Here is a 24436-nt window from a genome sequence, read left to right on the forward strand (position 1 = left end):
ATCAGGTTTAAATCAGCTGTCGAGGCCTCTCAGGAATGACTCACCCACTGACAATACCAAAACTGGGAGTTATCTTCTTCCTTCAGATTGCATGCATGGGGACGCTGAAGCTTTCGTATGTGAAAGTCTTTGATCAAGGTCACACAGCTGGCATAGCCAGAAGGAGAGCTCCACTCTCCTAATTTCAGGGTGGGAGCCTCTTTTATGCTGTCATCTGGGTCTTTACCACTCCCCGGGTTTTTCAGGTCATTGTATCACATGGAGGTTCGCTCCTTCAGTAACTACAAGATTTTAAACAATTTGAGTGGGTTTGTCCCATATTAATAAGTTCTAATTTTGAACTGAATATAATGAGCATGTTACACATTCCAAAGTAACCAGTTTGGAGTGATTTTTAAGTAGAATCGTGTACTTTAATAAAGCAACAACATTATATAGTCAACTAGAATACAGGTAGAATTTAGGTATTTGTACTCTCCTTCGTTAGCAAAAACGAAAACCAAGCAAGCAAGCAAACAAACAGAAAAACCCTTGGAGACTGTGGTTTTTAGTCTATTGTCACATAGTTAGCCTTAATAAAAATCCTATAGCTGCATCACTTGTGTATCAAGACTGAATGTCACAGTTGGGTTCGAGATAAAATACACTCCTTGAGGCCAAGACTTTAGAGACATTATCTGTTTAATAAATATGATTGTAAAAGCAATAAACAAGAGCAATTATACATTACACTACATAGTATTTAACAAAAAAATACATCAAAAAAGTCATTTGAAAATTAGAAGTAGTTCCGATACTATAAGAAAACTTTTTTTTTTTTTTTAAATTGGCTTCCTATAAAAATAAGTTGGCAAATGAGGGATTTCAATGCTCAGTTGGAATCCTGGAAAACACAGAACAGCTGCCAAACACCCCATTGCTCTCAAAGTTGCTGTTTGGAACTTCTGAAAAAAAAAGCAAGGCAAACCTCTGCATTTTGGACAGTGAATCCAATTAGGAATAAGGCGAAGGAGAAAATGTTGGCTGGGTATTTCAGGGTAGAGCATGCACAGTTTGCCCTCTGGGAGTTTTGGAAAACATCACAATATCAGATTTTTAGCTTGCCCTGAATTTTCCCTTCCACGCCCATCCCTCACCACTCACTCCTCTGGCCCACCAAACTCCTCACTGCGTTTGCACCTGCTGTTAGTGAGTAGGTAGGCACTTGGGTCCCTCCCATTTGTAGGCTCTCATTACTACGTTCTCTTTGGGATTGAGCTGGAATGGCAGGGTGCAGAGGTTCCCAAACTTCTGTGTGCATCACAATAACCTGAAGGGCTGGTAAAAACAGACTGCTGGGCCCCTAGCCCCCTGATTCAGTAGGACTTCAGTAGGGGGACCCCAAATTTCTAATAAGTCTGAGGTGATGCTGATTCTGCTGGTCCAGGTACCACACTTTGAGAACCATAGAGCTAGATTGTAAGAATAATGAGGTCCCCTCTGAGCAGTACCTAGCCTCACTAATCTCCTACAGGTGGGAGGGAGCTTGGAGGAGAGGCACATGAGGACCCTGGAGATGCTCACTAGAGAGCTGGCCATCTGTGATCACTTTCCAAAATGCCAGGCATCTCATGTCTACCTCGATTTTTACTTAGGACTTGCAAGCCCATCCTTCCCTACGTTTTCTCACGTAGTCTTTTCATGTATCCCTTCAACGAGTGGTTTTCTTAATACCTACTCTAGGCAAGGCACTGTGCTAGATTCAGAGGGTTTTTCCATTTCTCATAATTTTCCAATTAAAATTACTTGAACTGCAACTCCAAGGACCCCCTGTGCTGTTTTGAGGGAGCCTCTTTTGGTTTCCCAACATTTTGTCTTCCAGATTAAACTTGGGCGGCTCCAACTGAAGCGGATCGATGAGGATGTGTCCTATGGGATAGGAAGCCTGGCAGGTTGGGGATCAATTGAGTTCTACAAACAGATGGTTGCCGCAGGCATAATCCATTTCCCAGATCCACACTGGGCATCCTCAATCACAAAAACTTCTGCTTGGTTAACTTCTGACTGCAGCTTTGTCACTCTTCTCCTGCCCAGCTACATAAGGGCAGGGCTCCTCAAGACCTTTGGGACACCCCCATTATCACTGGGACCCTGTTATAAACTGTTACTGGCCTGGGAACATGGCCAAGAAGGAGGCTGCTCCCTCTGAGTGGTTTTTCAAAACTGCTTTCTACTATATTTTAGAGTGGGCTTTACCCAACTCATAATCCTCCAAGGGCTTCTGCTGGACATGCTTCTGTGTCATTCTTTCTCTGGTGATTCTTTCATTATTGCCCTGGGCAAACAGGGATTTTTCATGCCTTGAGTCATTCTGCTTTAGTTAGACATCTACCTCCTCCCCTTGAAGCTTATTAATTTTTCCTTTGCCAATATTACGATACTCAGGGATCAGAGATCACACATGTGAAATGTCTGGGTTCCTTCATAACCAAAATTGCATCCTTATGTAAGACAAGACCTCCATATGTTCTCAGACTTTTTGACACTCTTCAATATTAAATCCATTAACCTGCTTCTTCTTCTCGTTAAAATCAGTTTTATTTTACAAATAGCTTTACTCTACGGTGAGAGAACAAATACTGGGTAATAGCAACCATTACAGAAGGAAACTGCCCTGCCACACAGTAACATGTCAAAACATTTCTCGCGAGAATATTCTGGAATCTGCACACGAGAGATTTTTGTTAAGGTGTGAGAATACCACTACGCATCTGTCTGCTTTCTTTTCCAGTGTACATGGCCAGGTCTGAATTGTTTTGCATGTACCAACTCTTTCACACACATTGCATGTTTCCAGGTGAGAAAAGGCAAGGCTATTTGCAAGAGGCAGGTTCTCCAGGAGGAGACAAAGGGTACATGGAGCTGAACCCTGCAGGGCAGGACAGCCTGGTCAGTGTGTAGGGAAGCTGGCATGCTGACGGATCAGAAATTTGAATGTGACAAGGGCAAGGTTGGCAGGCGCCAGGCCAGTATTTAGGAAATACCGAGGTTCGTGTCCAGAATCTTACAACATGTTTGGGAAGAAAAAAGTAGGGGGACTTGAAAGACCACTTGGAAACTGGAAGGAAGAGGTACAAAGACATCAAGAGGTCATGATCACACATGGATAGCAAACACATGGGGAGGCCAGACGACGGGTAACTGGGATTCTCTTTTCTATGTTGGTTGGGGCGAGAGTAGGGAAGCTGCAAGGGAAAGCCTGGGTGAGGGAAAGGTCCACTTCTCACATGCCTGCCCCCTGCCTGCCTGCATCACTCTGCCTGAGTATATGGAACTTCAACTCGCTTCTTCATCCCTGTGGCCATACAGAATGCAAATAATCAGCCCTGTGGTCACCGCTGGCCAACAGGGCTACCAGAGATAACTGAGAACAGAAAAATGGCAGTAAGGAAAGTGGAACAGAGAAACAGCTCAGGGTTTCACACTCCTGTGCATGTCTTTGTGTCTTATGAAAGGGGCTGGGGTGGCTAATCCACCCGTCAGCCCGTAGAGCTAAAATAGCTGTTAAATCTAGAGCCAAGAATATTTCCAAAAACACATGCAGATTTCCTTGGCCTCTATATGTTATGAATGTTCTACAAACACGACCGATCAGAAAAAAGAGAGAGAGGGAGAAAGGGGGAGGGGAGTGTTTTTTCCATTAAAATAGAGCACCTGTACACTGCCCCTCCAAGCATGTTCTCAAGGTATTGTCCACATGCACAGGCTTAAAGCTAAAAACCCTTGTTGTCTGTGTCTGAAGAATTAAAAAGTCCCGATGCAGTGAGTGTTTGTTTGTTTGTTTGTTTGGATTTTGATTGTTTTTATTTTATTTTTTTGTTTGTTTGTTTTTGTTTTTACTGGCGTCCTCCATTCAAACATTTACATAGGTAGGGATTTCTTTTGTGCTTTGATTCTCAGCAACTATGGAAATACTTCCTGGCAAAATAGGAAACAGAACAACAAAGGAAAGAAAAAAAAAACATAAAGTTAGTGGTCATGAAGGATGGTGCACTTGACAAGAGCGAAATTCTTTCCTGATCGGCAGGTCGCCTGTAGCCTTTGGGGGTTTTCCTTAAATTGCAAATTGCGCCCCAGCAGATCCCCGCTTTGGCGTTGAAGGCGGAGTGGCGTGTCTTGCTCTTTGCAATCGGAGAGATGAGTCACCAGGTTGAGTAGAAGGGGAGGGAGGGGAGGGTAAAGCTACTCTCCTAAGAGAAAACGTGTAACACTTACTCACTTAATGACACTGGAAATGGGAAGGTGTCAGAGACTGTGCAGTGTGCTGCCGGACGCTCCTGGCGAAGGAGGGATCGCCACTTTAATAAAGTCAACGGCGCTGTGCTTCATACCCCGTGGAAATGGGATTGAAAACCAAATGACCCACAAAAATGCGCTTACAAGCTTTAGAAGTAAATAGACAGGGTGAATGCTTCTCTGGACTTAAAGACAGAAAAGCCTTTTTCTCCTGAACCTAAAGCAATTACACACTTATCACCCTGTCTCCCCAAATAAAAGAAAGCACACTCTGAAAACTGGACCCCAGTTGTGGCCACAGTTGTCATTATTACTTCTGATACAAGCCAGTCACTGCACTGAAATTTTCCCCAATACAGCCAAGAACTTTTCCCCCATCCATTTAAAGAGAGGGCTATGTTTCCACTTAGGTGTTCATTTCGTTTTCTAAGTAGCAGATACAAAATCCTAGGCAATGAATGGCCTTCTAGAAGGCTTGGTATTCTGACATTAGAGGGAGGCATGAATGGTTAAATCATAATTTATCCACCCTGGGCAACAATACAGGATCTAGATGGCAATATTACAACGTCATCTCTGGATTCCTGATGCCAACTCCTGATTCCTGGCAAGCCATGGATCCCAATGGTGGTTCCATGGGTCTGTCGACCTCCCTTGGCAAGTTTCCTCTGCCACAAATAGTAGGGTTCTAGACCTAGCTGTTGGGATTCCCATGTTTAATTCATAGGCAGAGAGACAGAGCTCTACTGATATAGAGTAAGGTCCATTTTAAGACTTCTGATAGGGGACAGGTAAAAATGAGGAAAAAATCTGCTGATCTGCTCTGTAGCAGTCTAGCCCTCCAGTGGTCTCTTTCAGGGAACATCACTCCTGGAATGTTCTACAAATTTTATGCCTCTTGTCCTCAGAATTCCCAGGTTCCGTGTTTCCTGGAGGACAGTTTTTAGATGACTGCCAAATTAAAAAGAAAAAAAAAAAAAAACAAAGAAACAAAAACCCAGGGTCATCAGCCCAGTCCTCCTCTATCATGTCACTTCTCTACAAGTATTCTGGAGTAATATTTCCTCCTTAGAGTTGTCTCTAGGTGAGGCTGTCCTGCCTTACCCTGTCACTCCATAGCCTGCTCCTCATAAGCTGCCTGGCCCTCCAGATGACCAGATCCAACCTCTGAGGCCCGTCCTTCTTGTACATTGTTAGAATAAATGCTTTGCTCTTTGCCCATGAACATTTTTGGAGCCCCATATTTTAGAGGAAAAGTTTTTGCAAAAAGAAGAATAAAGTCACAAGAGAGGGAGAAAAAAAAACTACATAGGAGCAAGAAGCCTTTTTTTTTTTTTTTTCTTATTCCAATGGGAGGAAGCAGGGAAAAAGACATCTTAGCTGTTTCTCTCAGGAATGTTAGAGCAGAAGAAAGTGGTTACGTCAAGCCAGAAAGGGGTTAGGCAGAGTCAGCCATGAACTACCCAGGCTGAACAGCTGAGGGCTACTGGGAGTCATTTACCTATGAGCTGGGAATCCACCTTCTCATCTATCAGTTGGCCAGGCCTCCTGAGTTCAGTCTGAGGGATATGGGGCCTGCTTTCAGTGGGACTGACTCGACTGACCATCTCTCGTTCTTTCTCATTTTGCATCTGGGCATAAACATTAATCCCCGGGATCTTCCTAAAACATTAACAGACAGCATCATGGCTATGCATGGGAGACGTACATCGCGGCATTTCATGCTTCTGAACCTGTCAGGGAGAAGGACAGGGGAGGGGAGACATGGACGGAAGGACACGTACCTTTTAAACTTGTAGATGACGAACACGGCCAGCCCCACAAACACCACTGAGAGCAGCATCAGCATGGCAGACCCACTGTGAGTTGGAGTGAGGTCCACCAGCGGGGCTAGGGGAGAATACAAGGCATGGTCACCGGCAGAGATGGGGGCACGCCTGGCTCTGTAAGAGGCTCACAACTCTCCCCACAGAGGCATGGTGAGTGCCAGAAAACCAGGTAGAGTCTGCACACAGATGAATGTCACACAGCTGACACGTGAGGGGGGCATCGGAGCCTGTCCTAGCCCCTAGGATGCTCTAGCTGGCCTATTTAAGAAGTGCACTGGATGACTGGAAACACAGACCCTGGAGCCAGACTTCGGGGATTCCAGGCTGCTCTCCCACGTGCTGGCTATGGGATTCTAGGCACGTTATTTCACTCAACAGGCTTATGTGGTGAGATGAGAACAGCAGTACATATCTCACCAGGTTTTTGTAGGGACCAGTTGAATTAATGTACGTAAAGCACTGATAACAGTACTAGACACGTATTAAGTCTTCTGTAAGTTCCACAGTTTATTACTACTGCTGCTATTATTTTTAATCAACACCTATAAGACTATAATTACTACACTTTCCTATACTCTCGAATGCAAGCTTTCCTCGCACTAAGCAATGCACATCCCCAGAAAAACCAACAGGGATATTTTTATGAATTATCCCCACCCCCCTCTGTCTCTGCAACCATCATGTGAGACAAAGAACTAGAGAGTAATGGAGCATCCTTATCTCTTCTGCACACAGGAAACGGATGGCTAAGTGAGTATTTCACAAAATCAGCCACTGTGATGCAGGCAGGGGGGTGTATGATTCAGGGTCGTCTGTAGAACTTCCCAAAGCCCTGACAGCTCATACCAGGAAAGACCAGCCTCTCAGATGCAGTGAGTTCTCCTCTTGGACCAAACAGATGCATCTGCATCCATAAAAGTCCTCCAGCCCTGAGTTTGCTCTCAGAGCGTAGCGTCTCTCTCTCCACCTCCAAGTCCTCTGCAATCTTAGGGTCAAATCTGTTCGTGCTTTAAGGGCTTTGTTTGCAATTAATTTTCAGTCTCTCAAAAACTGACATTTGAAAATATAGCGTAGCTCAAGCATAAAAGCCAAACCACATGCACACCTTAGAAGCCTGGATGCTGACCTTTATCTTCCATCATTTAAGTCAAGTCTGGTAGTCAGAAATGTGGGTGACCTTCAAGCACCATTTCCCATGGCTTTTCTCTGTTGAGAGCCAAGAAGGCAACCTTCTCATCACCCGGGTACAAAGGTTCAGGAACTGGGGACTGTATACTGACATTCTCCAACAAGATGCGAGGAAGCCTCTGCTCTGTCTGGTTATTGTACGATTGAGGTCCAGCCACTCAGCGCTACTGAAAAGCCATGTTCCGGACGCCAAATCGTTTTGGTGGGAAATACAGGCCAAGCCCTCTTTCTCCGAAAACAGGTTTAGTTGTTGTAGTAGAATCAGCTTTGAGGAAGCAGGCAAATTAAGCAACCCCTGTGATTCTCTCTCCTGTGTAAGTCGAGCAGCACTTGTGCTTGTGGTGCCCGTGGGTGAGTCTGTGTGTGAGGAGGCTGTGGTGAGACAGCCAAGGCCAAGGTGCTTCCGGGTCAACATGAGAACATGAAAGTGTCTTTCATTCGCTGAGGCAAACACAGTGCCATCAGCAAAGGAGTCCAGAAACACTTGAGAACACACACCAGAATTGGCAGGCTGTCCCTGGAGAAGAGGCCTTTTGTTTTTCATGGACATTATCACCACTGACTCGCACAAATGGAAGGGGGGGGCAGTGTGACCTCTGCTGAACAGAAAAGAACAGTAAGGCTCTCACTGGTTCATGTCGTTCCAAAGGACACAGAACCAGGAAGTGGAAGTACTAAGCCTTAAACCTGAGCCCTATCCCAAACACACACCTGGGGCAAATTTCAGCGGAAGATACCAGAAATTTAAAAACATACATCTTCTGTCTATATACCAAGAACTGTATCTTCCATATATCTATGGAAGAACTACAGTGTGAGAAGCAAATTAAGTGGCTCCAGCTAAAATATTATCAAGCCTTAACAGGACCAATTAGAATCACAGAGCATGCACTCTTACACTTGGGTGACATATATATGTTCATACATATGGTATGTGTGTGCATGCGTGCATGGTACATGTGCATAGAGAAACGCGCCCAGCACCTGGCTTCAACACACATCAATCCACAGTCAACATTATTTTATTTTTCCCCATCTAGTCCCGACAACCTCAACTGTTGGGTTATTCTGAAGCAAATCTTAGCTATCATATAATTCCATCTGTAACTCTCAAAGAGAAGGTCTTGCTCTGTCTTGACATTATCACAACCGTGTCATCACACACAAGGAAATAAAAGTGGGAAGATACTTTATAGGTAATCCTCTAATCCAAACCCTTAGCTTGACAGGGAACACATGCAGGTTCAGGCAGGGGCCTCTGTTTAAGACGGTTTAGAGGCAGGTTAGCTGTATGAGGAAACTTCTCCTTCCTAGCTGCATGCTTTTTCACAAGCAGCAGAGATCAGTGCTATGCAGTTACCAGGAAGGATACTGGTAACTGCTTGAAAAGGCTGGCATTTGGAATAAATGGAAAAGTAAAGAGAGGAAATTGCTTCGGCCAGGCTCTCGCTAGCAGAGAAAGTGTGTGTGCGCACACACACATGCATACACACACACACATGCGCGCGCGCGCGTGCACTCCCTTCCCTTCCTCATCCTCTATCTCCACATCACAGGCTTAAATCATTCAATTCTAAATCATTCCTCATTAAATCATCATTCGTAAATAAGCAGCAATAGCACTGGTAAGTAATTAGCAAAGTATTTTGGGAAAATGAACTTCTGTAATCTGAGTTCTAAAGTGCATGCTGTCTGCTGTCCCCATCTCTGCATCACTTAGCAGCATGTGGGTGGTGGGGGGGGGCAGCAGCAGGCAGAGCAGGGACAGACTGGACGCCACTGCCCTCTGTGTTCCGTGGCGCTGCTTGCTGACCTGGCCCGGGATATAAACGGGCCTATTACTGCCGCACAACAGCAGCTGCATTATCTTAGTTTGCCTAATACTTAGGTGCGTGTGTGTGTGTTCTGCTGAGGAATGAAAACTTGTGATAAATGGGTTTTAGTTTGTTGTGTGGAATTAGCATAAATTAATCCCTCTCCAGTTGCAGCCTAAACAAGGTAGAAAAGGGAAAGAACGTGCTGAGCAGTTTATTTGCTATTATCCACACACAGAGTAAAAGCAGGGACATGTCCGTTCTGTAAGTGAGTCCACATTTTCTAAGCCTGGGTGCTGGCTCACATTGTTTCTGAAATCCTGCGAAGACTCAGAAGTGCACTGAATTATGTTCTTTTCATGAGGACCTAGGCTGATTATAGTAATGGCATTGCTTATGAGGATAACAAGTCTTCCTGTGAAAAGTGAACGATGTATATAGGGTGTGCTAAATAAATGGTCATGGCCTATGTGCGTGAAAGCAATTTCAAAACTCCATGTCTGGGGTGAAGAAATTGATTATAGTCCCTTTTTGGTACCAGGTTCTGAGTCTGGCACTTCTGGGCTTAAGTGACTTACCCTGAACCTCAATGCCATCATCTACATAATGGAGCTAAAACTAAGTGCTTGTTTTAGAAAGTTGTGAGGATAAACCAAGATGGAATTTTTATAGCACTTGGCATAATACCCAGCACATAGTACGCGCTCAATGTTCGTAACACTGTCCTGTCTTTGCTATTGTATCCCGAAAGGGTCTTCTATAGAAAACAAGCCTCGATGGATGATGGAATTAACCATGCTAGATAATTCTGAAAATTCCCCATCTTAGAAATTTGCAATGCTCATCAGTAATTAAACTTTCACAGCAGTCCTGCAGGAAGGAAACTCATTGAACTCTACCATAGTGTTTCCCAAAATCATATGGCCAAAGACCCTTTGCAGACCTAGGTCCCATGCAACATACTTGAGGAAGAGCTTCATACTGGGTACCACCTCCCCCTTTGCTACAGGCTTGCCCCTTTGTTTGGTCTATTTCCATGTTGTAAATATGGTGGCATCAGCCGGTGAAGCAGTGCTAGAAATCCTTAGTGCTGTCTGTACTCTCGTCCTAGCAAAGGGACTCTCTTGGAGAACTCCTACCTGCACTCTGACCCTGAAACCCTGAACTACATTTCAAATTCATTTGTACATTTCTAATGCAGGACTTAGTGCTGTCAAGAAACTCACAAAAGCAAGTTTGCCAAGCTTTGATTTTCTTTTTGACTCTCCTGCCACCAAAGCAGACCTGAGCTGGGCTTTAGTAACATGCCCGGATATCATGAAATCCACGTGATCTGAAATCTCTTTTCCAGAAATTAAGGTGATATGGAAATGGTACAAAGATAATCTAGAATGCAGAAAGAGCAACAGGTTTTCATTTACAAAAACACTTTTTGTTTCTGTCAGTTCAAATCCAAACCCAATCATGAGAGCCATAAGGACTGCCATACTGTAATGAGATAAAGCCACAATCCTGGAGGCCTAATGGCCAGATTGTGTGAGAATTCCAGTGAAGGCACTAATGCCTTCACAATGTGAAGCATTGCTACTATTTTTAAATTGAAGATAGTCTTCAGGAACGTCCAGCCATAGAGTTTAGGTCACTTGGACACGTAAGGACAACTATGGGTGATTCGAAGACAAAACTTATCACTGTAGTTGACAGACAAGAAGAGAAAGGTGTATTTTCGTTTTCTAGGGTTGAAAGTTCCAGGGTTGAAAATCTTGCTTACTTTGTAAAGTGTTTCTCAAAGTACAAATTTATAGACTACCCGAATCAGAATCACCTGGAGAATGTGTGAAAATGCAGTGCCCTAGGCTTCACCTGAGAAAAGGAAAATCCATATGTCTTTGAGAATCGATCTCAGAAAACTATATGCAACATGCTACACAGGTCACTGTTGTGCACAACAGTTTGAGAATACTGCATGCAAGGTCCCACCTACTATCACTCATAAAACATCCAGTCCTTATCTTTAGAGTGTGCCTGACCTTTACATTCTCTGGGTCACTAAAATAAGACAAAATAAAAGACATACCCCTTGATTGCTAAACGTAGCTTAACCTCATTGTAACTTTGGGAGAGCTTGTTAAACTACCTAAAAGCATTTCCAATCTCCCCTAAGAGAGTGGGCAGCCTTGTGGAGATTGACTGCATTGCTGGATAAATTCTCTACCCATCTTTGTATCCAAGCCCTCTGCAATTTGAGTTTGAAGCTTTTCATAACAAGAGGTGAAATCTGTTTCCTCACTCCTTGAATGGGGGCTAGTACTACAACATGATATGGCCATGGAATGAAATGGGAGTGAAAGTGTGCCAATGTGAGCTTCAAGGCCCCTGCACTTTTCCTCTATCTCTTGGAATCCTGTCATTGTCATGTATAAACACACCTAGAGTAGCCTGATGAAGCATGACAGATCACATTGATGAGAACTAAGTTCTAGAGCAGCCTACAGCCAGCAGACCTGGCACACGGGGCAGCCCAGCTCACTAGATTCAATAATAGAAGCCACTGAATTTCTGGGTGATTTGTTACACAGCAATAGCTTACTAATACCTTCTCTCTTCAAAATTCCTCTCTACTGGTTAAACACCCAATTCGTAATTCTTTTTTTTTTTTTTAATTTTAATGTTTATTTATGTTTGAGAGACAGAAAGAGACAGAGTGTGAGCGGGTGAGGGGCAGAGAGAGAGGGAGACACAGAATCTGAAGTAGGCTCCAGGCTCCAAGCTGTCAGCACAGAGCCCGACGCAGGGCTCGAACTCACAAACTGTGAGATCATGACCTGAGCGAAGTCAGACGCTTAACCGACTGAGCCACCCAGGCGCCCCACCAATTAGCAATTCTTATGTTTGGGCTCTACATTACCCAATTCTTGCCACGGAACTCTGGTCTTCTCTGTATTTTATGTGTGTTCTCCTGCCTTCCATCTCATGCCAATCTCTCTATGTGCCTCTCTATGTGCCAAGACTATGTGCCTTGCCTTCCCTTTGGGGAACTGTGTCTCCTGCATCCTAACTATTATTTCTATTTCCAACCTGATGCATATCTGTACCCTGTATCTGAACTGTTCGTATGATCCCTCCCCCTGACAATTTTCCACCTAAGAGTTTCTAGAAACATCCTCAGGCCAGGCCAACTCAGGCCAGTTACCATGTAGACATTTAAGGTTTCTTTCTTTCTTTCTTTCTTTCTTTCTTTCTTTCTTTCTTTCTTTCTTTCTTTCTTTCTTTTTCTTTCTTTCTTTCTTTCTTTCTTTCTTTCTTTCTTTCTTTCTTTCTTTCTTTCTTTCTTTCTTTTTCTTCTTCTTCTTCTTCTTCTTCTTCTTCTTCTTCTTCTTCTTCTTCTTCTTCTTCTTCTTTTTTTTATGGGGCCAGAAACATCTCAGGAAAATATGGTGAAGAAAGAATCTATTAGAAGCTAAAGAGCAACCTCAATGCTGGCCTCTGATATATTTATGAAAATAACACATTCATGCGATCACATTGGGGAAAGGAGTATGTTTAGATATGCTGGCACCCGTTATTACCTGCCATAAAGCCATAGTGGCTTAATAGTTGTCGAAAGCCACTGAATCCACACGACTGTGAAAAAGCCTAAATATTTGCAGAGGACAAAAAGCGTTTATTTGGGGGAAAAATAGAAGAAGGGAAAAATACTACTAGGATGACTTTACTCACAAAGATTTGTGAATGATAACTGTGTAGATAACAAGGCAACCGGAGACTAAAGGGATGGATGAATTTATTGGCTGTGGAAGAATTTCACTAGTACCAATTTCATCCCTAAATGGAAAATGTTATTGCAACAATTTATTTCACTTTACAGTTCAGAGCCCCACAACTCCACAATATGGCATCTGCATCCATAATGATGTGACTTAGATGATATTGTACTTTCTAAAGCTTCTCAACTGATGCTAATTCCACCTTCAAGTGGAAAGTCTCTTTCTCAATGTGAAACTGTTGCGCACAATTCACGATGTATCCTGACCTAGGCTGAAATTCTGGTTCCTCACCCCCTCCCACATTTACTCATAACATATCCAAGGGTAGCAACTGAAGCCCGGAAATATTAATTCTCTAATATCTCTGCGATAGTTATCTTTTTATTACACCTAAAAAAGAAATTGAACCAGTCAGCAGCAACGATGGAGGCCAAGATAACACAAGATAACAGTTTTATTAAAAACCCACACATATCCTTGACAAAGGACAGCTTTCCTAAACCTAAACAGCTTCAACAAGGCAACTGCTAGACAGACAGGATGGGATGGGAGTAGTTTGTATTAAAAAAAAAAAAAAAAAAAAAAAAAAAAAAAAAATATATATATATATATATATATATATATATATATATACATATACATCTATCTATCTATCTATCTATCTATCTATCTATCTATCTCCTGGAATTTGAGGCTCTTCCTTTGAGCAATATTAACCTTTCACGTTTTTTATCATCTGCATCCAAAACTCTGGAGGAGCAGTGACCCCGCTGGAAAGCTGAGGGTAGAAGATCACCCTGGTTCTCTAACGCATGCAAAAAATACAGTGAAATGCAGAGGCATCATTTTCTGCTCACACTAGCACATTAATAGCATCTAGATAATACAATTTGTTCAACTTTCATAAAACTCATGGCTATTCAATTACATCTGCCACTAAGATTCTAGTTCATACTTTAATCATTTTTCAACTGCCTCTCGGCCACAGCTCTTGGCTGGCCTTTGCCATTCATCTAGATAACGGATATAGCAGATCTCAGATTCACAGACATGTTTCATTTTTCCCCCCTTCCTCCCACTGCCATCTACCCATTCTGCCAATTAGGTTGGCTCCAGATATGCGGAAAAATTAGACTTTAATGTTTATTACTAATTTCCTCCTACACTTAATATCACAGGCCTTTCTTTTTTAATGCGTGCTTCTGTTTTAGTGGATGCCCTGAGCTATAAATCAGATTTATTGCTGGCGACAGACACGCACATTCCCTTGTTATACAGATGGAGTTGTGTCTGTAAAGTGCTCTATGGGAGTGGTTGGTGAGGCTGGGGGAAGACCTGGCTGTATACACATCATTCGGGGAACTTGTTAAAAATGCACATTACCAGTATCACTCCTTGGGATTTGATTTATGTGCAGCAAGACCTGAACAATCTCTACTTTTGGGAAGCTGTCTAAATAATCAGAAAGCAGAGTTGGGTCAAGAACAGATGCTTTATAACTGGGTTCGTCTACACTGGCTGATACAGAGTCTTTCCAACCATACATGTTTCCAGGGAAGGATCAGTTCCAGCACTTCTAGCCCTTGTAGGTCCTCTGTGTGGCAGCCACACCACGTAAGTTTCAGTTTGTTTGTCCAATAAGTCATTCCTGTGAGATGTAAATCATCCCCGTGGTGCTGTTGTTTGTAATGTAGTGTGAATCAATCTAGTTAGGTTTTCTGTTCTCAAATAAAATAGTACCCCTTGCTTGTTCAGCCTTTAACTTCCATTCTCATGCAGAACCTCGTCTCTTCTACCTTGAAAGAATCAACGCATTTTTAAGCTGTTTTCCCCCACTCCCATGGCCAAATATAATCACTGAATTTACTCATGACTGTGGGTTCTCACCGCAACAAAGATACAGAGTTTGAAATAGCTTAAAAGATTTGTACCAGCAATTAGGGCTTTGATCTATCCACTGTCAGCAGACCCCTCCTACCCAGGAATCGGCTATAAGGTGGTTGATTCTAGCTCTGAATTGAATGTGCAGTCTGCTCCTGGTCTCACCAGGGTATCAACCTTCTATTTCCAGCTTCCAGGTAGAGTTTTCCACTCATCTGCTTTATGATATCAAACCCGACATGAACCACTGATCTTTGGCAACCAAAAAAGAGGCTCCTACTTCTAGGGCTCCATCTCTATCAGATAAGTTACCATCTCTTGCCTCGTGGGTTGAAAACATCTTCTAAAATGTGTAAAAAAAATGTTGTTAAAAAGAGAAAGCTTATTGACTGTTGCCCAAATTTATTATTTAAAAAAATCCTTCTTCCATCTGCCCTTCTTTCCTTTTCCATATGCATCATACTTTGCAATTTCAAGGATGCATTATTGAGGGTTTTCTCACTAGCAAGCATGGGTGATGAACAACAAAAGTTGTAACATAAATGGAGTATCAAATAATGGCAGATTTGATTTCCCTGAATTTATCCCTCTCTCTTGCCTCTGCTCATAATTTTACCTTCAGTAGATATATCAATTAAGGATATTTAAGGATATATATCTAGATACCCCAAACCACATCAAATTATGCATCACTTTATACATAAACCACACAAAGTCACCTTGCTCTGCCTCTGCTCAACACAGCCCCTCAACCTGGCATGCTTATTTTCTCTTTGTTTTGGTGAATCCGTATTCAATCTTAAAGCTCATCTTTATTGAACCTGGCTGCTGCATGGAATACTTTTCATCTTCTTTATTTAGAATTAGTAAAGCTTCCTGAAAATCACTGTTGTGCCTCAGGTTCAGCCAATGTGGACTGAGTGAGGCTCCTAGCTCATCTCACATCACCAGATGAACCAAAGGTTTAAAGGACTAATTGCAAAGTAAGGCACAGTGTCACTTGAGGAATAAGGTGATAAATCTGAAATGGACCTCGCCCTTGAGTAAATTCCAAGTATGAGGGGCAATGAGAAAAACCGCTGGCATTTTAAGGATATCTTCTTAACAGCTTAACTTTGTCTTTTCATAAGCACCAACAGAGATCAAATGCTCTGCATCTGATTTGAAGCCTTCCTGTGAGTCTTACTGGAAAAACTCTCCCCGGGATGACATCGTAGCTCTTAAGATGTGGAAGAATGTAGGTAAATAAAAATAATACCAAGGAATAATAGAAGGCCAGGGTAAAACCATGGATGAGAGAGAGCTCAAGGGAGATGTCACAAAAGATGTGAAGAAGGTCTGGTTTGACAAGGTCAAGATAGTGCAATCTAACGTGTTGACCCTGAGCTCTGCCATGAAGTGAGGCACAGTGTGACATGGGAAACACTCCTGCCAGTGACCAGGGCAGGGAAATAGGGCTGCTACGTATACTTGGTGCAGTCTCCTTCTGGAACAGCTCTCCTGCCAGTCCTTCTCCTCTCTAGGTTTCCTTAATCTGGGACACAGAACTCTAATTTTTCTTCAACTTTCTCATTTCCCACAACGTGGATATAAACAATTATAATGCCTCTTGAAGGGACATGTGACATAAGAAAAACACAAAGATGTGCTTTCCGCAGACACTTATTGGAGAAGAGAAGGCCAGGTCTACCTCACCAGTTATTTGTTAAGAGGCAAGATGTCATGGAACAGATTCACAATCCAGTAAACTGAAGCTAAAGGTTCACTGAGGGAATGGGATATTGAATATATCTCTAGTGGTTATAAATTATTTACACATCTAATTATTTATAAAGGCAATAGTTATTGAGCACCTGATATGTGCAAGTTCTCTGTTAGGTATAATGGTTACCATCATCACTAGACAAATATAGATTTAAAAAGTCCATGTGAGTTGAAAGAAGGAATAGATGATATCCTGGGTAAAAGTCTCTAGAAAGACAACCATGCAAATGTTGGCATTGATTTAAGTCTTAAAAATCAAACAGACTTAGGAGATGCAGAGAGGTGGTGAAGGTGGTAGATATATTCTAGTTGAGAACAGCATGAGCAAAGGTACACTTCAGTCAAAACACCAGCGTTCTAGTCCGGTACCTGGCTTGATCGATTTCTACTCCTTTTTCCCACTCTCTGGGTTGTTGCGGAACATCATGGCCTTTGTCCACTAAACACGGCTGCTTTCATGTCTCAAAAGCCAAAGAGAGCCACTCTGGCCACAGCCCTCCCTCAACTTCTTGTTAATAGTCTCATTCTCTCCCTACTCACATGCAATTTCAAATCCCTTTTTCCACAAACAGAATTTCAGAAACCTAGCTGTCATGAGTGGCTGAGCTCTCAAGAGGAAGTGAAAAGAAACGGAGAAGCACAGGAGTGGCTAAGAACAAAACACGGACGGCGTTCAAAGTTTAGCTCAGTGTAGATACCAAAGCTAATGAATTCCCAGGTAGAACATGTAGGGGGAAACAGCTTAAATCCAGTCTCTAATGACATCCAGACCTAGAAGTGCTTACCTTGTGTTCCCATAAAAGCAAACAGGGAACTGAATTTGAAAAACAAAATAAGGCCAGTAAATTCCTGAAAGGAGACAGTTCTTTTTCCTTGGAGACAAACCAAATTATGCACTGCCTCTCTCACCAGCAACATACTCTGGCTCAAACATTTTTAAAAGAAGCCTGCTGAACATCTGCTGGGCAATTAATGGAATGCAGCAGTGTGCTGGAATGGTCCCTAGGAAGGTATTAGCAATCCTGCTTAGGAGACATGAAATGTTGCAAACGGTGGTCCTTTTTCCTTTTTCTTTTTTCTTCTTTTTCAATTTTTATTTCCTCCTGCCTGCAGGGGGGATGAAAGGCAGGGAAAGGGAGTGAGGTAGACATTCTGCCTCAAATACTCTTCCTCACAGTTTTCCTCTTTCCCCCAGGGACCTTCGGCCTTCTCTTCCTAGCCACCCAAACAGGAGTGTGCTAATTTCAACTTAAAGAAAGTCTCGGCAGACACAATCTGCTACTCTGTTCGAACAGTTTACAACATCGAATGGCCAGGGCTAATTTAGGAGCAATCTCCAATGGGAAACTGATCCATCACACGTTTCACTTCCTCGTCACAGTCATTAAAGAGAGCACACCTTAACCTAAATCTTGTCTTTTGCAGTCAAAGTGAGGCCAAGAGTGATGTTGCACCAGTTCTAATGCAGTGATGGGGAACATGGCCACACTCAACACAGCAAGTCTCCAACTCCGTTATTCCATCAGCCCTTGACATCCTCTTCCTTTACTCTTCAAACTGGAGCTGATTATCTACATAGAAGTCTACATCTACTCCAGTCACTGGGCCAGTCATAATTGATCAATAATGCCACTTGATCAATGTCTGGAAGTCATCCTGTCAAAAGGCCCTACTCTCCAATCTAACAGAGAAGAACCCTGAATAAGCCACAGTGGTTGGAAGTCAAAGACTTCTTCACTCTCTTCCAACTACCTAGTCTAATATTGGGGTTTTGCCTCGAACTACATTTTTCTTTTTTTTTTTTTTAATTTTTTTTAACGTTTATTTATTTTTGAGACAGAGAGAGACAGAGCATGAACAAGGGAGGGGCAGAGAGAGAGGGAGACACAGAATCTGAAACAGGCTCCAGGCTCTGAGCTGTCAGCACAGAGCCCGACGCGGGGCTCGAACCCACGGACCGTGAGATCATGACCTGAGCCGAAGTCAGACGCTTAACCGACCAAGCCACCCAGGCGCCCCGAACTTCATTTTTATTTTATTCTCTTAGTAATCTTGCATCATATAGATCTATATTGCAGGAAGTTCTTCTTCAAATGTCAGTGCGCTTACCTGAGCACCGGTAACATACCTTCCTTTTGCCACCACTTCTTCCCAGGGATCCGCCCCCCAAATTCCCAGTGGTGGAACGAACTATAGACATTAATTGGATACATTTTCCAGATCCTCCCAACTTTGCATTATTCCTTGCCTGCTAGAACTTACACTAGTGTAATTAACCCTCATGGTTATCAGGAATGGACTTTCTTTCCTATCTGCAACTATGAATCCCACATGGATGCTTTTGGATGCCTTTGCGATATAGGTTTCCCTTGGCCAAGCTGTGGCCAAACCAGTTTCAGCTAATTGCCCATTTCTTTGATCCCTATTTTTCAGCCTGATCCCAGCTCTACCAGTTGTCATTACAGGAAAGCCTCCTCAGGTAACATTTAAAATAAGATTTCGAATTTAGCAAAATATTCTGAACCATCTCTGGAGTGTGATGTGATAATCAGTTAAATAAAAGTCAGGCACATAAAGTAACTGCTAGAGTAGAAGCATGGGAGGAAGCAAAGGTGGAAAATGCAGGTGGCCTCCAGAGCTGAAGGAGTGGGGTTAGTTCTCTGCCTCATTTAACCGAGGACAGTCCCCTTACCAACAGAGGTCCCAGGTAAACAGTAAGGGAGGTTTTTTTCTAATAAATGAAGCTACTCCACAGAAAAATATGTTGCTTGAAGATAGTGTTCGTTTAGAATCTGAGTAGCTGTAAAGCAAATTTTGCACTATGGGGGATGGACTAGTTGGCCACATCCCTTCAAACCCAGAGTTCAGTGTGGAGTATGGCTCAGTTGTCTTTAACCTCTAAACCAAAAGGGAACAAGGAACTCTAGCTGTCATAGGAGAGGATGGTAAGGTTCAGTCTGCCACCTAAACAAGCTGGACTATCTAATTGGATTGATTGGTTAATCTATTTATTTATTTTTATTAAAAAAATAATGTTTATGCATTTTGAGAGAGAGAGAGAGAGAGAGAGAGAGAGAGAGCGAGCGCGCACAAATGGGGGAGGGGCAGAGAGAGAAGGAGACACAGAATCTGAAGCAGGCTCCAGGCTCTGAGCTGTCAGCACAGAGCTCCATGAGGGGCTTGAACTCGAGAATCATGAGATCATGACCTGAGCTCCAGTCAGTAGCTTAACTGACTGAGTCACCCAGGTGCCCCGATTGGTAAATCTATTGAAAACAATTTGAAGTTGTTACATTCCAGTCATTTGAAAAATGCGTCAATGGCGTGGCTATGATGCCACATGGGAATGAGTGCAACTGATGTCCTTGTACTTTGTTTTCAAGTACAACCAGCCATGTGTAACTGCCCTGTGTCACCACCATTCACCAAAGACCAAAGGTCGACCTTTTGGGAGGAAACAGCTCATCTAGATTATCAAATGCCCTGAGCTAAATTGGCAGCTTTCTTTCCTGCCTGAGGCTTAACAGTTGCTCTCACAGGTGTTATTTAATTGTTCTCGATGTTCTCACACTTTCTCATTTTCTTCATGGCATTTTCATAGCAACACAACTCAAAAAGGGGCATTTGTTAATTTGTTCCTTGTGTGGCTTTCCCCAGTGATGGAAGCTTCATGAAGGCACAGACTCTGTCCTATGCTGAGGACATTGCTTGGATCAGAGTAGAAAGGTACTCGGTACATGCCTGTTCAATGGATGAATTAGGATGACAAGCTGGAGAATAGAAAATCAGCCCTCCTCAATCCTCCTTGCTCTGAAGGGTCATCTGAAGTGATACTCTGACTCAGTTATGTCTCCATTCAATCACCTTGATGGCTTCCCAGAGCCCACCAAAGTAAGTACAAATGGCAGCCTGGCATATTTCCATACTCTACTTCCATATCTCATCCTCACAACAGTGACTTTTAAGTATTTTTTAAGGCAGTGGGATTTTTTTTTCTAAATAAAATAGTTCATGAAACCCTAATAAAGAATACAAAAAATAGAATCCAAGGAGAAAACAGGCCAGTGGCCAACCTCATTGGCCTTCCTCTAGACCTAGGCACACCTCCAGAATCTCCAGACAACCAGAGAAGGGAGGTGGAAGTTGCTGTTTTTTTTCCCCACTTATTCAGCATCTCCCAAACCCTGGAGACTTTCATGATCCTTCCTTGGGGCTTTGGTGCTTGAAATGATCTCTGGAGGTCAATCCTTTCTATCCATCGAGGTTCTTCCCAAAGACTACTTTCTCCATGAAGCCTTCCTGTATCATTCTGACTACACACAATTTCTTTCTGTTTTACATTTCCTATACAACTTTGATTGTTAACAATAAAAAAATAGAAAGAGAAACAATGGCTTACTATTATTAGTGCCAGGCACTACTCTAAGTACATTACCCGAATTAACTTAATCCTCACACAATCCCATGGACACAGGTAAGAGTGCCACCTCTAAGCCTCAGAGATGTTAAGTCTCTTCTCAAGGTCTATATGGCAAGGAAGTGAGGGAGCCCAGATTGCAACCTATGATCTGGCTGCAAATTTGCAAAATCTAGTGCTTAAGTACACCAAGTCTCTATTTAAGCATTTATGCATTTTACTCATTGAGATACCCCATTACTGCCCATTTCCCAACCCCATGGCACCATCACCATTGCTGCCACCAAATTTTGCCACACCACAATCAGATTATATGTTTTTTGAGGACAAAGACCATTTCCTATTGGCCTTTGTATTCCATGGTGTGCCAGAACTATACTCTGTAAAAATACGTACTCAGTAAATATTAATTTATTATTAATGTAACACAAAAATATGTATCTATATACACTTGGAATTACCTGAATTATCACTGAGATTTCTATATAGCCTTAGGAGGAGGATCTCCCAACCACCTTTTGCAGGTGAATAGACAGAAGCTCAAGGATACTGAGATCATGCATGACCAACTTAGGGTTGCTCTTGGCTATGGCCCTGTACAGCTCTTAAGTCCTGGTTATTTCTACTCACTATCCCAAAACTGAAAGAAAGAAAACTCTTGATAACGTAAATAACTGAAAATAAACTTTTGCAACAAGATCAGAAAAAAGGTTATTTGTAAGGTTAACTCTATTTTTGAGACTCCTGCTGAGATGGAGCGTGTCATCATTTGAGGAGTGTGTATCCAGGTGATTCCCTGACAGTTTTGCTGGTGCCTAAGTACAAAAGTCACCTTACTCTTACAGGTCCTCATTAGGGCACAAATGCCAGGCAAGGGAACCTCCAAAGACTGATGCCCTGTTTCTCGTTAGCAGTGGTACCACCTCGTCTTGCTAAGATGAAAAGACAGACTGGGATCCCCCTTTGCTAGAGCCACTAGCCCGAAGCCAGGGACCTGTAAACTGACCTGCTGTTAAGTGAGCCGCATGGACAAGGATTTGGACCCCAGGCTTCAGCTCAAAGTGCACCGAGTTTTGATTGAGCTTGTGGATCAGCAGTTCTGATATCTGAAAGAAGAAGTGTCATAATGAGTCCACCAAAACTGTCATATCAACTACATGTTGAGAGATATTTACTGTAGTTACTAAGGCATCCCATGAGTTATATAAATGAGTCTCGTATGATTTTGAATTTTTATTCCAGAATATGCAGACATAATGGTGTTTTAAGCATGACCGGAATTTACATCCAACAAAATAGGACAAATAGTAAATATAAAAATTTGTTCTTAAAACATTATCCTATATCATCCTAGAAAAAGCCATGCCCAGTTTTTTGAAAGAGCATTTGTTATATATAAAAACTTAAGAGAAGTGATTTTGTACAATTTATGTATTCTGGTGAGGTTTGTATTCATTTATTTTACTTTTGATAGTAGACTCCATCTCATCTGTGCTCCCTTCTCCTTCCCCCAACTGTATACTGTGGCTTTCACAGAATAGATACTTTATGAATATGTATTGAATGGTAAATATAGTTCTGCTTAAATAATAAAAAGCACAATCTAGGTAATGCATTGGCTGATCCTTGTTTCATGCCTATGGACATCAGCTAAACAACTCCCCAGGCTGACACAGGTGTACTGGGCAGACCTATGGAATTCTGGACCACAAAATATTTAACCCTAAAAAGAGGCAAAGGACCATGTTTCAGTAGGAATAGCATAAGGACAGTTTTATAGACAAGGCAGCACTGTTCACTTGTTCAAAGTAGAAAACCCAGCTCAATTTTCTTCTTCTTTTGAACAATTTCTGAAAAGATATTAGGGAAAACCACACCCCTGTTATTTTTATCTGGACTCCTTGCCTTACTTTTAATATTCTAATCATCAATTTAATATTTTATTTAGTACGCTATTTAAGTCCAATTAGATGCTTTCTGACCCACCATTTTTTTCCCTTTTATATTTGTTGAGTTTTATGTAGTCCACCGATTTGCCAAAATGACACCTTTGATTGATCCTTTTATCAATTAAGCAGGGGCTGATGGCTTTGTTTTGAAGCAGAGAGTTCCTGGCAGAAGCCCCTGATGGGTAATGGAACTGAACTGCCCTGCACATGAACTTCTTTGCTTAACAACGGGAACTTGGGAGGACTGTCAGTGACCCGCGGTTCAACACCTGGGATCCAGTGCAAGCTCAGCCTCTCAAATGCTTTCATTTGGCAAACCATGCAGAAAAACAACTCTGTGATACAATTATGGTGAAAACAACTTTATCCTGTATATTAGGCTACTCTTTTTCCTGGACACGAAGGATCTTCCAGAATGCTCCAGGTTTATAGGAACAGATTTTTAACACAGACTATATAAGATGTTTTTCCTCTGTGATCTCTAAAGTGTTGCAATGTATAGGTTCCTATCGTATCTTATAATTCAATTGGTAAGGTTGTTATGGGACTTTGACAGAGGATTTTTAGTAGAGGTCAATCAGAAAAGTTTTGGTTATGAAACAGATATACACAGACACAGAGAGAAATGTGTATAAATATGTGTGAAATATATGTGTTTATATACATATGCATATATGTGTATATGTGTGTGTGTGTGTGTGTGTATATATATATATATATATATATATATATTTTTTTTTTTTACATTTGTAGTAAATTATTTTAACTCAAATAGGAAAGACTTGTTAGAAGTAATTGAAGAGCTGCCTTATTTTGCAGAGTCCATCTTGTGGCCAAAAGGGAAACATTTATTTGCAAGAGAAAGACTTCCCTCTTTCAACCAGTTGAAGTGATATTTATTTCTTATTCCCGAAGATGTTTTTTCCTCAAGTGAGAGATGCAAATAACTAAACCAGAAAATAGAGTTCATCAGAACAACAAATTTCTAATTTATAATCTCCAGGAGAGTTCCTTGTGAGATAATTAACTTCCAAGATTTGTTTTGGTTTATAACATTACTTCATTGGATTTATCTGTATCATTTACAAAATTAAGCAGGCTATGCCAAAATAATCTGGTAGCAGAAAGTAAGTATCATGTAGTTAACTTGCATCAAAGGACATGCAATAAAGAACACATATCTGTGGGAAAGAAATTATACACAGAAACAAAACTAAATGAAATATACATTGCACACAAGAATAATCTCAATCATAACCATGCAATTCTCTATTCAAATAAATTAGTATGAAACTGTTGACAGATTTGGACAATATTTAAAATTTTTTCATGCCGCTTGCACCATTATTTACCCTATATTTTTCATCAGATCCTAACTTAAATACTTTTTATTTATATAATACACAGATACATAATATACCATACAATTCATATGCATGGAACACTTTATAGTGGCAGAGTTGTATATTTGTTACTATCTTTCTAACACAGCCTGCTGGTGTCTCCACGGAAAGGACCATGGATCTCACCGGACATACCTAAGTTTACCCAG

At 41.9% G+C, this 24436-nt stretch overlaps 1 protein-coding gene across 5 annotated transcripts in view; it reads right to left on the bottom strand.

Moving 5' to 3' along the window:
• Positions 1-694: 694 nt before the first annotated feature.
• Positions 695-24436, bottom strand: part of SORCS1 (sortilin related VPS10 domain containing receptor 1) — a 501774-nt gene continuing 478032 nt past the window's right edge. The window contains exons 24-27 of one of the 5 annotated variants that reach the window (XM_042960644.1): positions 21942-22041; positions 6060-6165; positions 5777-5937; positions 695-3957 (exon numbers count right to left, since the gene is read on the bottom strand). In XM_042960644.1, coding sequence (XP_042816578.1) covers positions 3893-3957; positions 5777-5937; positions 6060-6165; positions 21942-22041 — 432 coding nt within the window. In that variant the 3' untranslated portion in view covers positions 695-3892. Of the gene's footprint in view, positions 4230-5117; positions 5227-5776; positions 5938-6059; positions 6166-21941; positions 22042-24436 lie in introns of those variants that run through there. The other 4 variants (XM_007096631.3, XM_042960641.1, XM_042960645.1 and 1 more) reach the window with 4 other exon arrangements.

Source organism: Panthera tigris, chromosome D2 (genome assembly GCF_018350195.1).
Source record: "Panthera tigris isolate Pti1 chromosome D2, P.tigris_Pti1_mat1.1, whole genome shotgun sequence".
Taxonomy (NCBI): Eukaryota; Metazoa; Chordata; class Mammalia; order Carnivora; family Felidae; genus Panthera; species Panthera tigris.